The sequence below is a fragment of the Octopus sinensis genome, linkage group LG15, assembly GCF_006345805.1.
Source record: "Octopus sinensis linkage group LG15, ASM634580v1, whole genome shotgun sequence".
NCBI lineage: Eukaryota > Metazoa > Mollusca > Cephalopoda > Octopoda > Octopodidae > Octopus > Octopus sinensis.
This window is the reverse complement of record NC_043011.1, coordinates 32954394-32972534: the sequence shown is the minus strand read 5'-3', so window position 1 is coordinate 32972534 and position 18141 is coordinate 32954394. Positions and strand designations below refer to the sequence as shown.

Below are 18141 nucleotides of genomic sequence, written 5' to 3'. Positions count from 1 at the left end.
TGGGGTGGGGAAAAGAAGGTAACTGAGAAAGCAGAGGAATGTAGCATGTGCCAATTCTGTGCACATGTGACAGAGAGGTGATGGGTTTTAGGGGATGAAATCCGGGGGAGGTGGTTGATGGGGCAGAGACCCTCATAGACTCATAGACATGCATTACCAAGACGGTTTTGGGATATCAATTTCGCTGTTGTTGACGGGTCTTCTTGATCACAGCAAAGCACCATATATCTCAGACCTTTGTCATTTCCTTCATAAGGCTCAGCATCTTGAGATCAGTCTTCAATACTTTGTACCATGTCTTCCTGGGTCTCCCTCTTCCACAAGTTCCAGTTACTTTAAGTGATTGGCATTTCTTTATACAACTGTTCCCATCCATACAAATCACATGACCACAATCTTCTCTCTATCACAATGCATCTGATTCCACTTATGCCCAACTTTTCTCTCAATAAACCAGATCTCAGCCATACATGTACACTGACATTGCACATTCAGTGGAACATACTACTTTCATTCCTCTCTAGTCTTTGCATGTCCACTGCATTCAGGGCCCATGTCCCACTACCATGTAGCATTGCTGTTTGTACACATGCATCATATACTCTTCCTTTCACTCGGAGAAAGAGATCTTTGGTTGCCAACAGAAGTAAAAGCTCTCTGAATTTTCTTCATCCTATTTTTATTCTAGCAATTATATTTTCAGTACATCCTCCTCCATGGTTAATTAGGTCACACAGGCAGCAAAAATTATCCACTATCTTTTGAAAGCCTCCTAAACATTTGAGAAAAGCAATTTCTCATGTATCTGTAGAATTAATGGTTCCTGTGTATCTTCCACATGCAAACCCTACTTTCTCTGTTAACCTTCCAATTATCCTACTGCACTTTTTTATGTGTCCATAGCATGCAGTGGGTACATCGAATGGAATTCCAGCCAACATCTTTCCTACATAAAGAGCTGGGTCATTTATATGAAGTGGGTAGGGTCCTATCTATTTTCTTGCTTACTAGGACCTTGTTCTTTAACCCCTTTAATTACAGTTTTTGCTTCCACACCTGGAATTTCTTTTCTAGTTCTGTTACAGATTCTGCTATGAGAGCAAGATCATCAGCATATAGTCATTCCCATGGGCAGCCAATGTTCAATTCTTCTTATATAGCCTGGAAAACGATAATGAATAGGAATGGGCTGAGAACAGAACCCTGTGCATGTATCTGTACACTAAATTTGTCACTGTTCACATGGCTAACTTTTATCTTATCCCACTATCAACAGCCCTGTGTATGGCCTGTACTACTTTCACAAGCTGTTTATTTATCCCTAGCTTCCTAGAGACCACCATAAAACAGAGTGAGGTACTCTGTTGAAGGCTTTCTCAGGTCAACAAATGAGAAGTAGAATGGCTAATTCTTAGTTAAATACTTCTCTCACTATTGCCTCACTATGAAAATAGCACCAGTAGTGCTTCTAGGCACAAAACTAAACTATTTTTCATGTAATCTAACTTTGTTCTTAATGAATTGGACTATAACTTTTTCCATAACTTTTATCAGATGGTCCAATAATTTGATGCCTCTATAATTACTTCTATCTAAGAAAACTCCCTTACCCTTGTTGCAGCTGACTATAATGCTGCTACACCAGTCATAGCAGATTATGCCTTCTTGAATAAACTGATTAACTATATGAGTGGCTAGACTGTATCCTACCAGATATCTTAAGCGTCTCAGTGGTGTCTACAGATCCTTCTAGCCTCAAGTCTGAAATCGTTAATCACTGACCTTTGATGAATTGTACATTCTGCACCTGGAAAGGATTTGCATTCACAGTCCTGGTTTCTGTGAGAATCTACTCAATTTGGCTTGTGTGCCCACCAGGTTAAGTGATCAAATAGCTGGCAGGTTTCTTGAAATCAGTTTTGCAGATCAAGTCATTTGCATCACAAAATTCCAGCAGTGTTGTTCCCTCCTCATTTCTTGAACCAAAGCTGTAACCTCCATGCATACCATAAAATCCATCAGAGTGCTTTCCAACATGACTATCGAAGTCCCCAGCCACAATGACAATGTCACTGCCTTTCATCATCAAGGTAGCTAGCAGAAGGGATTCATAGAAAATGGTCTCTTCTAAACATCTGCTAGTCTGACATGTGGAGCAAATGCAGAGATAACTGTCACTGTTATGTTAAACAAGACTATTCTTAGCCTCGTAATTCTATCACACACCCTGGCTACCTCAATCATCTTATCCACCCATTTCTCAGCAGAAGAATACCTACACCACTGAACCCATCAATGCTGCCCACTGGGAAGAATTTGTATCTATGTTCCTTGCCCAGAAGCAGTATAGCTGAGACCCCCCTCATACCTCTTGCACATGGAACACATCTACATATCTCTGCTCGAGCATTTCAACAATCTCACCAGACACATCTTTCATTGTGCCAACATTAATTGTGGCAGCTCTAAGCTTGTGGACCTGGGAAGCCTGGGAGGGTAGTTTAGAGGATGTTTTCAGCATCTGATGGCAGCAGGTCCTTATGCATAGGCTAAGCAGGTATTAGTTGCAGTATTAATTAAAATTTCCTTCAGTTCCATAAGGCCTTCATGGGTACACAACTGCCAGTTAAGTAAACAAGGTTGAGGAAGGAGAGGAGTAGAAGAACACAGGGAGTTGACACACCCTATTATATATGTATAAATCATCTTCATCAATTAATGTCCATTTTCCATGTTGACATGGACAGTGTAAACATATATACATACACTCACACAACAACACATAAGGTGCAGACATGAAAGTACATATATAATATAGTCACACATACACATAAATACATACATGTAGACCCACAGAACACATATACAAATATGTACCCCAGCTTATACAAGCTCTTTCTGGTATGGGTGGTTTTTGAAAATTGTCTTTTCCTTGTTGGATTAATTTATGATCTACTGTAATCACTGCAGTGGCCAGTATGATCATCAGTTAGAATATGCTATTTGTGTGTAACTGAATTGGTTAGTTGTAAAGTTTGTATGGTCAGCAGTGCAATACATTAAAGTAGCTAAACTTCCCCCTCACCATCTCCCTTACTTTAATTCCTTCGTTACCTTTTAGCCATGTACAACACACACATAGCCACTCTAATTCTGGCTAGTGTTGAACCACTTTTTTGTGTCTACATTCTTTGGAAAGCCTTTTATTTACCCATTTCCACAAGGGCGCTTAATCATAAGGAGTCCCTCCTTTTACTTTTACCATATGTCCCAGCTTTCAAAGAGAAGGCATAATATAACCCACTATGTACTTTGAGCTGTGTCGGTGGCATGTATAAAAAGATTCGAGCGAGGTCATTGCCAGTCCCCGCCTGACTGGCCCCCGTGCCGGTGGCAAGTAAAAAGCACCCATTACACTCTCGGAGTGGTTGGCGTTAGGAAGGGCATCCAGCTGTAGAAACTCTGCCAAATCAAGACTGGAGCCTGATGCAGCCATCCGGTTCGTCCAATAGCATATCCAACCCATGGAAAACGGACGTTAAATGATGATGATGATGATACCCATAAACAAATATGACAATACATTTTTCACGAGCATCAAACCAATATACCTGCTTGTTGTTCCCTCACCTGTCTTTGTTTCTTGTACATTTGAACTAATATATACACAAACAAAATATCACAGGTGATCTAGATGATTAGGTACACTAGGTAAGTGCTGTAATGGATTACTAGGGCTCCAAGGTTATAGACGAGACGGTAATTATGGAGCCATTGCAGATTTCTGATGCAGCAAATATATAATTGTTAAAGAGGACAACAAACATTAAGGCAAGGCAAACATCTCAAGTCGTATACAATATTATTATTGGGAAAAATTCAAAGTCTTACAGCTGTTTTCCCTATTTGTCTCTGATGACGGAATATCCCAGAAACAGCTGTAAGACTTTGAATTTTTTCCAATAATAATATTGTATATGACTTGAGATGTTTGCCTTGTCTTAATGTTTGTTGTACTCTAACAATTATGTGTGTGTATACACACACACACATAATTCTATATTCATATTCATATGCAAGCAGGCATACACATGCAGTCAAATGTATACATGCTCTCAAGCCTCTTCCACAAAGATGGTGGTCAGGGGTAAAAAGAGTGAATTGAGACTGCGTGATTCATCTTTCAAAAATATCCTTGACAAGAGTTAAAGACATATTTACTATTACTGCTATATTACTATATGAATATTTCTGACAGATGTCGAAAGATATTTGCTAATTGATAGAGAGATTGACAGATTGATAGAGACACCTTCATAATATCCCAGACAGAAATTTATAGTTATACTGGTGGGTAGATGACAGAAAGAATGAGAGGTGATATCATTACTATCCTGAAGAGTGAGTCAATTCTGATAGAGAGACTGGGGGGCTAAAGGGATTGGGAGAATTTTTTGATGTAGTGATAGTCACATATGTAGGAGTGCTGAAAAATTCCTGGCTTTAAGGATATTGTGAAAGGCCTGGTTGGAACATCAACCTTCCTTAGAAAAACTGAAGAACCACTGCAATATGTGTGTGAATCTGAAAGGGGAATATGTTGAATAAAATCATAATTAACTGATCCTCCTGTATTTTCTTTTACCCAAGGGCAAGTGTCTTCTGCTATAGCCCCGGGCCGACCAATGCCTTGTGAGTGGATTTGGTAGACGGAAACTGAAAGAAGCCTGTCGTATATATGTATATATATATATATATATATATATATGTGTGTGTGTGTGTGTGTGTGTTTGTGTGTCTGTGTTTGTCCCCCTAGCATTGCTTGACAACCGATGCTGGTGTGTTTACGTCCCCGTCACTTAGCAGTTCGGCAAAAGAGACCGATAGAATAAGTACTGGGCTTACAAAGAATAAATCCTGGGGTCGATTTGATCGACTAAAGGCGGTGCTCCAGCATGGCTGCAGTCAAATGACTGAAACAAGTAAAAGAGTATCTCCTTTTATATTAGAGGCAGCATACAATGTCAGACAGGCTCAAAAAATAAAATATATTAATTTGCTTAGCTTAGTTTAATTCAAGGTAGACAGATCGGTGTGACAAGTTCAACTGCTTCAAGGTTAGATATTAACATTACAGGTGTTAGTAGTAGGAATAATAATCTGTTGCTCATAATACCTGTAAGAAGAGTAATAATTAACTAATTAGACCTATTAGATTCACCAGTGTTATCCAGAATTAAACAAGGGTCAGTGGGGATAAAAATGTTGAATTCCAAATAATCTGGAGCATAACCAAACATGTCCTAGCCTACTCAAATGATAGGTATAGCTATAGACTTTGCTGCTCTGAATTATCAGAAATAATAAAATGGTCAATTAATGTTTTAAATAAATCCTCTGAACTTAGAGTAAAATGTGCACATGACATTAAAGATTCGTTTATAATTTAAACCTGTTAACTAAAATGCTTCAAATAGATACTACTTAACCTCTAACCGCTAAGCGTTTATTTTAGTCTATACTGTGTAATTTAGTTAATTATTACAGTCTTACTGAATATTATGTAACGCTGGGGGTAATTTATGCTTTAAAGTTTTATTGGATATCTATACCTACTTGTTAAGTCACCTATTTCTGCCAACAACTTTTTCTTTGATATTATGTAACACAATATCATTTATTATTCTCAGTTGTGTACTCTTAATGCAACATTTTGCAATTTGTGTTCAAACCAATTGTAAAATATTTGATAATCCAGTCTATGACCTCCCTATTTCTATAATCCTTTAATATATACAATGTGTGTCTACATACATACATGTACATTCGTTTGTGTGCATGTATATGTGTTTGTGGGCTTTTGTGTGTATGTGTATATTTCATAGGGATGTGTGTGTGTGTGTGTATATATGCTCCGATGGATGTGTAATGTCAGTGTTCATACCCGACAGTGTAAGCGCCTTGAGAGAAAAGTTGGACCTAAGAAGCATCAGTTGTGGTGTGCAAGAGAGACGTCTACACTGGTATGGACACGTGGTAAGAATGGATGAAGATAGTTGTGTGAAAAAGTGCCACACCCTAGCGGTTGAGAGAACCTGTGGAAGAGGTAGACCCAGGAAAACCTGGGACGAGGTGGTGAAACACGACCTTCGCTCTTTAGGTCTCACCGATAAAATGACCAGAGACCGAGACCTTTGGAAGTATGCTGTGCATGTGAAGACCCGGCAGGACAAGTGAGGCCATAACCCGTGGCCCCTACCTGGGACATAGTCAGTCCACCTGTGCATACATTCCTTCTTGGGACACATAACTCTACTTGTGAAGACCTGTTGAGGCAAGTGAAAATCAAAATCAAAGAATCAAATCAAATCGAAATCGATCCACATCAATGGAATTTGTAGTTTGTGGTACCAGTGCCAGTGGCACACTAGAGAATCATCCAAACGTGGCCATAGCCAGCACCGCATCGACTGGCCTCCGTGCTGGTGGCACGTAACAAACACCATCCGATCATGGCCGTGCCAGCCCTGTCTGGCCTCCGTGCCGGTGGCACGTAAAAAACACCATCCGAGCATGGCCGTTCGCCAGCCTCGTCTGGCACCTGTGTCAGTGGCACATAAAAAGCACCCACTACACTCACGGAGTGGTTGGCGTTAGGAAGGGCATCCAGCTGTAGAAACACCCCCAGATCTGACTGGCCTGGTACAGCCTTCGGGCTTCCCAGACCCCAGTTAAACTGTCCAACCCATGCTAGCATGGAAAGCGGACGTTAAACGATGATGATGATATATATATATATATATATATACACACGTCTGTGTGTGAGAGACAGAAAGAGGGTGATTGTATAAATATGTTTGTATGTGTATCTATTTTACATACATATGGATAAGAAGGGCTGATTGTTTGATGTTGTTGGTCAGTGAAGTCCATGACACAGCTCCTTTAACTGAGAACATATCTGCTAAGGTTTTGGTAACTTTTTTAATTACAACCCACGCCAACACTATACCATTTCCTAGATTATTCAGCATCATTGTTATACCATAAACTAATTTAAGTAAACTTTGATAGTATATTATTTGATACCTCTGTTCCTGTTTTATGCCAAACCTAATTTCCTACATATTCAAATATAAAACTTCAATGAGTCACTAATCCAATGAATGTTGACTATATCCAGGTGGATGTTTAAAATTTTATCTGATGCTGGTGGATTACATATGATGTAATCTTTTGTAATCTTTTATGACTGCATTAAATAAACACAATCCTACTGAAACAGCTGTCACTTGTGTTTACTTTTTATACCTACGCCACACCAAGGACGCACCCTTGAGTCGAATCTATGGTTTAAACTGCATTTGGTGCTTGCATATCCATGGTATCCCAATATTTGATGTATTCAATGTTGTTTATTTCAAAGCGAGCTCTATATTATAATTTCTTTACTGCCCCCAAGGGGCTACACACAGAGGTGACAAACAAGGACAGACAAACAGATTAAGCCGATTATATCGACCCCACTGTGTAACAGGTACTTATTTAAATGACCCCGAAAGGATCAAAGGCAAAGTCGACCTCGGCGGAATTTGAACTCAGAACATAGCAGCAGACGAAATACCACTAAGCATTTCGCCTGACGTGCTAACGTTTCTGCCAGCTCACCGCCTTAAATACCTAGCCATTTCTGACATCCAACAAGTTGTCTTGATTTTTACGAAACCATGTAAAATCACAGGTACATGCACAGATATAAACATACATATATACGCATATATTAACATATGTGTGTGTGTGTGCATGAGCTTACTGTGCATTCAGGTGATTTGCAAAAAGCCACTCACCAACCACTACCGATAGAGTGCCTTAGATACCCCTATACCAACAAATCTTTCCTGCATACTAAATCCAACATACTTTCATTTCTCAACATCACTGATTCAGAACTTGCACACAATTATTTTTCCCCAAATCTAAGTCTTTGATAATATCCTGTACATACTTCTGTGGTTTGACCAAAAATCAACCTCAATCAAATGGTAGTAGTAAAGTTCCTTCCTGAGTCTTAGGGTGGTTTCACGGTTTCGATGACATATATATTCCCCATCTGGACAGGATGCAGATCCGTTGCAGGATTACTCATTTTTGCCAGCTGAGTGAACTGGAGCAACGTAAAATCAAAAGATTGGCTCAAGAACACAACACATCGCCCAGTCCAGTAATTGAAATCACTACCTTACGATCATGAGTCCAACACCCTAACCACTAAGCCATGCACCTCCACCAATCAGACTTGTGATCAAACGAATTTCAGCTGTAACCATCTCATCATTTTATGTATCAGTGATTATGTTATCCAATATATTCTTCTTTATTTAAGATGGCATTGGTTTGATTTGAATGCAATTTGGCTGCTATTTCTAGCAGGTCGAGCAACCAGGTAGGTCGTCTCTGAAAGAGAACATCAACCATTGATTTCACCACTCTGGAAAGACTTACTGCACTGCAAACCTTGGTAATCAATAAAAAAAAAAAAGCCATGTAGTACAGATAACGAAGGCAGGAAGATTTTAAACACATCAAGCTTAAATAAGGATAGGAATAATTTTCAAGGACTCAAGGACTCCTTCGGGCTCCGGCAATTTTTGTTTTGTCAACAGAATGTCAACATTGACATTATATTTGGTAAATTTTGATTCTTTCAACTGCAAGATTTTCCCTAAGGAAAAAAAAATACCCTGATCTCCTAATATGCTGCAAACTCCTTATTTTTGTTTGGAGAAGAAAAATGGGAGGACTGGACCCCCTCCTCCATATCATATAATCATGGGAAATTTTTTTGTTGTTGTCGAATAAAATTCCAGTGACCTCCTAATATGCTACAAACCATTTTTTGGGTCTGGAAAACAGGGTGGGGTGAGGCGGAAGCCTTGGAAATTTCACCCCCACCCCCATTGATCTTTTCACTAAGAAAAAAAAACTCGGATTTTTTGCATGGAATTAAGTACCCTGACCTAATACGCAGCAAACCCTTTATTTTTGTTTGGAAAAAAAAAGGTGGGGAACCGGACCCTCCCCCCACATCCCAGAATCATTAGAAATTTTTTTGTTTTTGTTGACTGGGGTCCAGTAACCTAATATGCTTCAAAACCCTTTTTTTTGGGGTCCGGAAAACGGAGTGAAGTGGGACCCTCGGCAATTTCACCCACATCCCCATTTTCAAATATGTTTTGCTATTTCTTTCTTTACCCATAATTTTAGATAAACATTTTGCAGAAGTACATTTTTGAGAGAATGTGGATTAACATTTGATTGAAAATTCAGAGAAGTTTGAAATGAATAAGTGAAAATGCAGGGGTTATAGAAGGTAGTGGTACTGAAGTCAGTGGGGAGATAACAAATGATAAATAATTATTCTAAAAAAGAAAAACACTTTAGTTTGTGTATGTGTATGAAACAAGTATATTAAAACAAAAATATCTTTTTCATATCTTTAAAAATCACTGGATATATAATATATATAATAATCCCGAATATAGATTTTTCCCTTAGCAAATTTTTGGTGCAAAAAATGTTTCGTTTTTGTGAGGGGACAGAGAAAGAGTGAGTGAGTTTACCTAAACATTGAATGGGTAACAATTTATCATAATTATATATATATCATTATACATCATGATTTAACGTGTGCTTTCCATGCTGGCATAGGTTGGACGGTTTGAGTGAGGACTGGCAAGCCAGGAGGCCGCAATAAGAGTGCAGTCTGTTCTGGCAAGGTTTCTATAGCTGGATGCCCTTCCTAACGCCAACCACTCCGAGAGTGTAGTGGGTGCTTTTCAAGTGTGACTGGCACGGGGGGGGGGCAGTCAGATAGGACGGACATTGATCACGTTCGAATGGTACTTTTTACGTGCCGTCGGCCGCACCAAAAAGGGGTTTTGTAGCATATTAGGAGGTCACCGGAATTCATTCAACGAAAAAAAAAAAATTCCAATGATTCCGGGATATGGGGGAGGGGTTCAACCCCCATTTTGTTTGTCCGAAAAAGAAAGGGGGGGGGTGCAGCATATTAGGTCAGGGTATTTGATTCCACGCAAAAAATCCGAGGTTTTTTTTGTTTTTTTTTCTTTGTGAAAATCGTGCAGGTGAAAGAATCAAATAATACCTTATATTTTTTTTTTTTTTCTTTCTTGAAGGAATACCAGTAAATTCTTTTGCATGAATTATTTGCATGTATTCCGCTAACACTTGTTGGGGGGGGGGGTGCAAGTGTTTAAGAAAGTGTATTCAAGTGATATGAAAAGCAATAGGCATAGTTTCGAAAGCAAGAATCAATCATAACGCGCGATAAATGGAACGAGATCCAGCATTACTTCCGGGTAAGCCAGCCAGTCGAAACACAAACCAGCTCATGAGAAATGGTGAATGTCATGATGTTAATCTGCCAAACAATTTAAAATGCAAAAGAGTTACACGAGACAGACAATCCAATGAAAAAGCCTATACGCAGTCGGCTGAACTGCTAGAAAGAGCAGCCTAATCTACCTCACTCATACACACTACCGTCTTTTTTTTTCCCCCCAAAAAAAAAACAAACGATATATTAACTTATGTAACACACTACCACATCCGACCCGTAAGAAATAATATAAAAAAGCTAAAACCTGATAGTTAATCGGGCTGGTGGAATGTCATAGACCATTGTTCTGCTTGATCAAACAGCATATGTAAGAGAGAAAAAAAATGGAACAACTCGGTGCGCGCACATTTTTATTTCTCTCATTCACCGTCCAATAAAACTATTATTGCAGCGAAATCAGAAAAGGGGGTCGGATATAATAAAATAGCGTGTGTCAATATTTTCATCCGTTTAGATAGGGGTTCTGGGTTCAAACCTTGTTGGAGTCGATAAAATATGTACTCTAATCGTACTGAATATCGATTTTTTAAAAAAATCAATAATACTCCTCTGCAAAGTTTATGGCCATGTGCCAACGTGAACGATGATTATTTTTTATAAATATGGTAATGTCGACAAAGACCGAATTACTTTTAATTCGCTTGTCCCACACTGGAGGCAACAGTATCTGTTGATTCATTCCCTCCAACTCATCTTTCATTTTGGCTTTTTATCCTAGTACTTTAAACCTCTCTGAATATCGTTTAAAGGCAGTCTCTCGTTATCCGCATCTTATCCTTTTGAAACTACTAGGAAAGGGTTTCAATTAACCGCAGTTAGAGCTCGTATAAGAAGAGTGATGATAAGAGAGGCATAATTATTACGAGAAGGCTGAAAGCACCTAAGACAAAATATGGACAAGATATTTATAAAAAAAAAAACCTGTCTTAAAAACGACACGTTTGCACAGTTTTCAAATTCCAACAGAAGTAACGAAGATCTGACTGCAGCTAAAGGAAGTGGTATGATGATGGTACTGTTAGCTGCAAAAATATATCAACGAACAACTGTGTATGTATGTGTATGCACACACATACACACACACATATGTATATATATATATATATATATATAATGAGAGAGATGTCTCATGCCAGCAGTGCTTGGGTTCTGAAGATACGCTGTAAGGTTAAACCCCTTATGAGCGAAAATCCCAGGGTAACCCCAAAATCCAGCCTACCCCACAACGCGGCGTAGATGAAACAGGGGACAACTGATGAAAGGAATGTTGTTCTTTATACTGCATGTCTCGTTTCTCATTTTGTCTACCTTTTTTTTGTCACGTACCCATATATGCACACACACACACACATATGTTTGTACATATATCTATGTATATATGCATATATTTATATATATATAATGTATGTGTGTGTGTATGTGTGAGTATGTGTATATATATATATATAATATATATATATATATTATATATATATATATATATATATATATGTAGGTCCCGGGTTGAGTCGGGGTTAACCACAGTAAATAAGGTACTCAATACATAGCAGAGTAAATTAATTTATTTTATAGAAGGAGCTTCTACAGGACTAGAACTGTTTCCTTTGAATGAAACAGTTCTAGTCCTGTAGAAGCTCCTTCTATAAATAAATATATATATATATATATATATATATATATATATATATATATATATATATATATATATATATATATATATAAGCTGCAAAATTATCACAGACTCCTCGGACTCACAGCAGTGTAATAGTCTTTGAACTTAATGATTAGCAATTGAAAAATATACATATACTGATCTCAACTAAACTGTCAGCATAAAAGTAGTACCGTCATAATCACATCCTTTAACTGCAGGCAAGCCAAAACAGTGCAAATGAGAGGTGTCAGGCATAATTCGATGAAACGTGTTTTAACACGTCGTCTGTAAAGACATCACTTATTCTATTAGAGGGACACATTGGACAGGGAAGTCTTCCATAAACTATAAATAAATAAAAATGTGATTATGTCGGCTGGAATACTTAATTATAAGCTCTGCTCCTTTATGAGTATGCACGAACCAACGAGGAGGAAATTCTTCGTTCAACATGCTTGAAACAGTGGCTAAATCTCACCCAGATTACTTACATTCTACTGTCTTTACAAAACAGACATATTGAATAATGTAATGATGAGTTTTAAATAAAAAAAATGACAGGATGGTCAAAGCTGGAATGTAATGAATCTGGGTCTCCCTCGATCAGGGCTGATCTAGGGCTAACCAACAACAGATACTTCGTAGTGAAAACAAAAATCTTGGTGTTGCTTTGTTACTGTTTACCCATGAGGTTGTTACTGTTTAACCCCAGGTCAACTCTGATTGCGCAGAGCTGAGCTGCAATCAAAGGTATTCCAGCTACCTTTATTATCTAGTGCCATTCCATCGTTTAAAACGATAGGGTGTGACAGGAAGGAGAATTGCTTGTTATTTCTAGCAGACTAAGCAACCGCCTGTTTCCGAGTAAGCTCGATCCGGATGTGCTACAATTTGGTCAATGAAAACTTCTTATAGATCTCTTTAGATAATTGGGACATTTTCTTAATAATAATTACAGGAAGGATGGAGAAGCGAGAATGGAAGGAGATACGGATGAGGAGAGATGGAGGAGGAGGAAGAGGAGAACGAGAGGGGATGAAAAGGTATACGTAAAAGAAGGTGGAAAATAGGTGGGAGTGAAAGAGATGGATATAAGCGGTAGTGGCGGAAAGAGAATAAAACCTTGAACAAAATATAAAGAGATAGATAGATAGATATGTATATACACACATACAGACGGAAAAATAGAAATGTAGTGAGAACGATAAAATATTTTTTTTAAAACACAGAGGAAGAAAGGCAAAAACGATATGTAACTCATTACATATCGTGACATTTAGTATATTAGTTTGTGTATAAGTCGCACCCCGATTATTTCAGCTAAATCAAGAATAAAATAATGCGACTTTACGAGTAAATACAGTATGTATGTATGTGTAGATATATATATATATATATATATATATATATATATATATATATATATATATACACACACACATTCTTGCATTCACTACTTTTACTACTGAAGTTATATATATTATTCAGAAATATTGACTTTGCAGTAAAACAATTATATAGCGTGTGGTTAATTATAAACGATATCAGTCGAGCTGTGATCTTTATTGACTCGCTGAACTTCAATAAGCAAAGTGCTATTGTTAGCCACGAAAGTAAACCATGGAAACAATTAGATATACCAAAACTTACATCATTATTTCTCAGATGTCAAAACAACGATTTGAGAATTCAGATCATAAAATTTAAGCCAGTAATGTTCGTGTGTTTATCATATTACATGTATATTAAGTGTGTGTATTATCAGTCGAAGGTGCACTAGATATTGCAAATAATGAATAAATGAACTATGAAAGTTTTAATTCCTCAATTATCTCAACCAAATTTATCATCTTTTACATAACTTATCAGTTACAGCCCAATGCAAATGAACAAAGGTTTTGTCTGTTAGCTACGTTCAGGTTTATATTTAATTTAGACCATTCTTACAAAACAGGTCGTACAAAATCACCTTTATATTCTCAGGTGGAACCTTTCCAGAAACTTTACGACTATAAGCATAGATATGTACAGACAGACTGATAAGTAGATACAATCAGACCGGGGGTTGTTAAACTAGTGAATTTAGTTCTCAAAAGCTCAACCAACCTTTAAATAAATTCTTTCGATTCACAGAAGGAGCATCTAAGAGCAAAACATGTTTTTGGAAGGGTGGAAGGAGGATACTTTTCGCTTTATTAAACTTCAACAAACAGGATATCATATCTTTTTTGTTTTGTTTTTTAGTCATACTTTTCTTGTTTTATATATATATATGTATGTATGTATGTACACATACACTTGTAATGTACACATACACTTGAAAATGCGTTGTGTTATGATATGTATTATATATATATAGCTTGTAAGCATGAACATACATACATATATATCCTAATTTAGTCACGTTATACGAAACAAATAAGTGCGTGTGTGCTATATATATATATAGTTTATATGTGTGTATATATATATATATATATATAGTCGGGAACGTCCTTACATCATACCAACTTGAATATTTTGAGTAATTTTATTTCTATACTAACAAATACAATTTATTGGACCACCAAGCCGCTTGAAGCTGTACACACAGACACCCGTATACACAAGTCACTGCAATGTATTTTTAATACATCACCCACTATTTCCCCGCTACATACACCTTCACCGGAGCGGGGAAAAAATGTACTTTTGCAATCATAACATCACACAAAATGGAGATACTTTCTCAATCAATCATCACCATAGTTGCTAGAACATGTTCAAACACCTTATACACATCAACCATGTTATGTTAGACTGGCAACAAACACCTTTAAATTTGATTATGTAACAAAATATATACTGGTACATATTTTACATATATATATATATATATATATATACACACAAGAGATGGGAAAACTATTGCATCAAAGATTAAGGATGCCGAAAATCTAAAGAGCACTCAATAGAAATTGCACAGATAACGATACAATGAATCGTTATAGTTTTCAAATTTTTTTGTTTCGGTAAAGAATGAATATATATATATACATACACACACACACACGTGCGTGTGTAAATAATGTATATATATATATATATAAACAGAGTGATATATATATATATATATGGGTGTATGTATATGATGAGAAAGAGAAAGATTGAAAATTTTAATTTTTGTTTACAAAATACAAGCAAAGGGAAGTACTCAGAAAATGGTGTGTGTATATATATATATATATATGTGTGTGTGTGTGTGTATATATTCTTATAACCTAACTCTGAGTTACATGTTTCCGACTGCTCAAACGAAAAGTTTGACCAATCGGTGTCATGAAACCAAGAATTAAATGCTTAAATGAATCATGAAAAATTCAGCTTTTATACATATATATATATATATATATATATATATACACAAACACACACATAATGCACAAATACATACATACACATATATATATTATATATCGCGCATAACGATACATAAAGGACACATTAGTACGTGTTTAACATGATTTAGAGAAAGAGAAAATACACACACACACAATCATACATATACATACACACACACACACACAATCATACATACACACACAATCATACATATACATACACACACATACATATATATATATATAAACTGTTTGTAACATATAGCATAACATGTTATGGTAACAATGGAGACTGATCTAGGAACAACCATCTCCATTTTGTTACGGGGGTTTTAATTCTATCAAAATTAGAAGGGGTTTTGTTTTTTTCTATCACTTCAGGGTTATGGTGTATGATTGGAAAAAACGGAGGGATATTTAATTAGTTTAATTTTGGCTTTGATTACAAATTACATTTAAAAGAACATGGGCGTGCCAGTTTTATTTTATGTCTGCATGTGAATGTTTCGGTAGATCTTGATCGAGAAAAAAATTAACGAGTCAAAGAATATTATTTAGTTTAAAGAAAAACACTGTAAAGAAAAAGGTTTGTTATGGACATATATATATATATATATATATATATATATATATATATATATATATATATATATATATATATATATATATATATATATAAGTACATTATTACAAGGGAAAAGTGTAGCATGATGTGGGTTTTATATGTGTGTGCGTGTGTATGTATGTATGTAATGGGTGTCTTACTCACCTGTAGATGACGGTGCTGAAGTAAACACAAAACAGTCATTCCAGCAGAGAAACTGCTGCAGCAACAGAATGAAAGTGAAAAGCTTTAACATAGAGCTGTTCCATAGACTTCCAGTTTGATCCAACATCTCGGTTAGGAAGACAGGGAAAGTGAATGTCCTAGTTCACAGTTTCTGGCAGCTTTCATCAGCTGACAAATGTCATTAAGTCTTATCGAAAATAATCCATTTTGGAATAATTTCAGCCGCCTATAGTAGCTTACTATATTTGTGCATAGAGATACAGAAACGTACTACATATACACATTATATAAATATAGTAAGCATGTAGTAGCGTGTGTGTATGTGTTTATCTAAACGCGTCTGTTTGCAATGCGTTTATGAAATGTGCGTGTGTATGAGTGCCTAGACGTTTCTCTGTATGTGTATGCGTTTAAGCGTCTGTGTAAGCATGTGCAGTGTACATATATATATATATACGCAATGTGTTTAAGCGTTCCTTGTCAAAACCTTTGAAGTGTTTAAGCGTCTGCGGTGATGTTTAAGGAAGTGTTTAAGCGTCCCTGTCCGTGTCTGCGTGAGAATGTTTAAAGCCTTTATGTCTGTTTCTGTGTAATTCCTATGTATATGTATGTAATTTTAGACGCTGGGCTGATCTTTTTCTCACACAAGTTACACACTATTGACTCACAACTCCCCTGTAAACTAAATCCTATAGGTCTAACAATAAAAAAAAAAAACTGAATACTTATATAAATTGTTCTTATATCACCTACTAAAAGTCTAGATGAAGAAAAAAAGGAAGAGAAAAAGAAATCACTTTTTAAGTCACTAAAACCGTACCAACACTATTTACTAGTTAATAAAATAAAAAATATATATTAATACAGCAACTACTATTGTTAGGTGATAGTTCCTGCCTGAACCTATTTAAAATGTACAGCTTCATTCTTTTTAACGAGCATGCGCAATTTGTCTCATCCGGCATGCTTTGCCTTCAAAAATCTACAAGAGTTATCGTTCGTGACTACCATGTTATCTTCATTTGACAGTTCGGCTTTTAATTCTTTTGGTTCTCTTTACTCTTTTACTTGTTTCAGTCATTTGACTGCGGCCATGCTGGAGCACCACCTTTAGTCGAGCAACTCGACCCCGGGATTTATTCTTTGTAAGCCCAGTACTTATTCTATCGGTCTCTTTTGCCGAACCGCTAAGTAACGGGGACGTAAACACACCAACATCGGTTGTCAAGCAATGCTAGGGGGACAAACACAGACACACAAACATACACACATATATATATATATACATATATACGACAGGCTTCTTTCAGTTTCCGTCTACCAAATCCACTCACAAGGCTTTGGTCGGCCCGAGGCTATAGTAGAAGACACTTACCCAAGGTGCCACGCAGTGGGACTGAACCCGGAACCATGTGGTTGGTAAACAAGCTACTTGCCACTCCTGCATCTAAGTTACACATAAGTCCTTATTATCCATGTCGTGGGTTCAGTTGCCAAAATTTTATGTCCAGGATGAATTCTCCAAACATCCGTCCGACACTTCATCTTCTATTATTTACAAAAAAATTATATATTAAAGCAGAAAACTGGAAAAATTTTGCTATTTATTCCATATTACATATGTTTCATTGCCAATTGGATTTAGATAGATATACATGTAGAAAGACATGGGAGAAATTTCCTATAAGCAATTCATCACTTATAGAATTAAGATGAATTATTAAATTTCTTACATGTTTTTCTGTATGTATACCTATGTCACACCTATGTAATATGTTTTTATGTATGTATAACTATGTAACTTCTTTAATGGTAAAGAAACCTCTATGATATGAAATGAATAATACCAACATTTTCCAGTTTTCTATTTCAACATGTAATTACTCTGTAATAAATA

General features: G+C 36.6%; 1 protein-coding gene across 3 annotated transcripts in view; it reads right to left on the bottom strand.

Annotated features, from left to right (window-relative positions):
* The window catches only part of LOC115219650 (disintegrin and metalloproteinase domain-containing protein 10), a 106139-nt gene extending 88988 nt beyond the window's left edge, over nucleotides 1-17151 (bottom strand). The window contains exon 1 of one of the 3 annotated variants that reach the window (XM_036509607.1): nucleotides 16224-17151. In XM_036509607.1, coding sequence (XP_036365500.1) covers nucleotides 16224-16350 — 127 coding nt within the window. In that variant the 5' untranslated portion in view covers nucleotides 16351-17151. The remainder of the gene's footprint in view (nucleotides 1-16223) is intronic. The other 2 variants (XM_029789821.2, XM_029789822.2) reach the window with 2 other exon arrangements.
* Nucleotides 17152-18141: the final 990 nt, after the last annotated feature.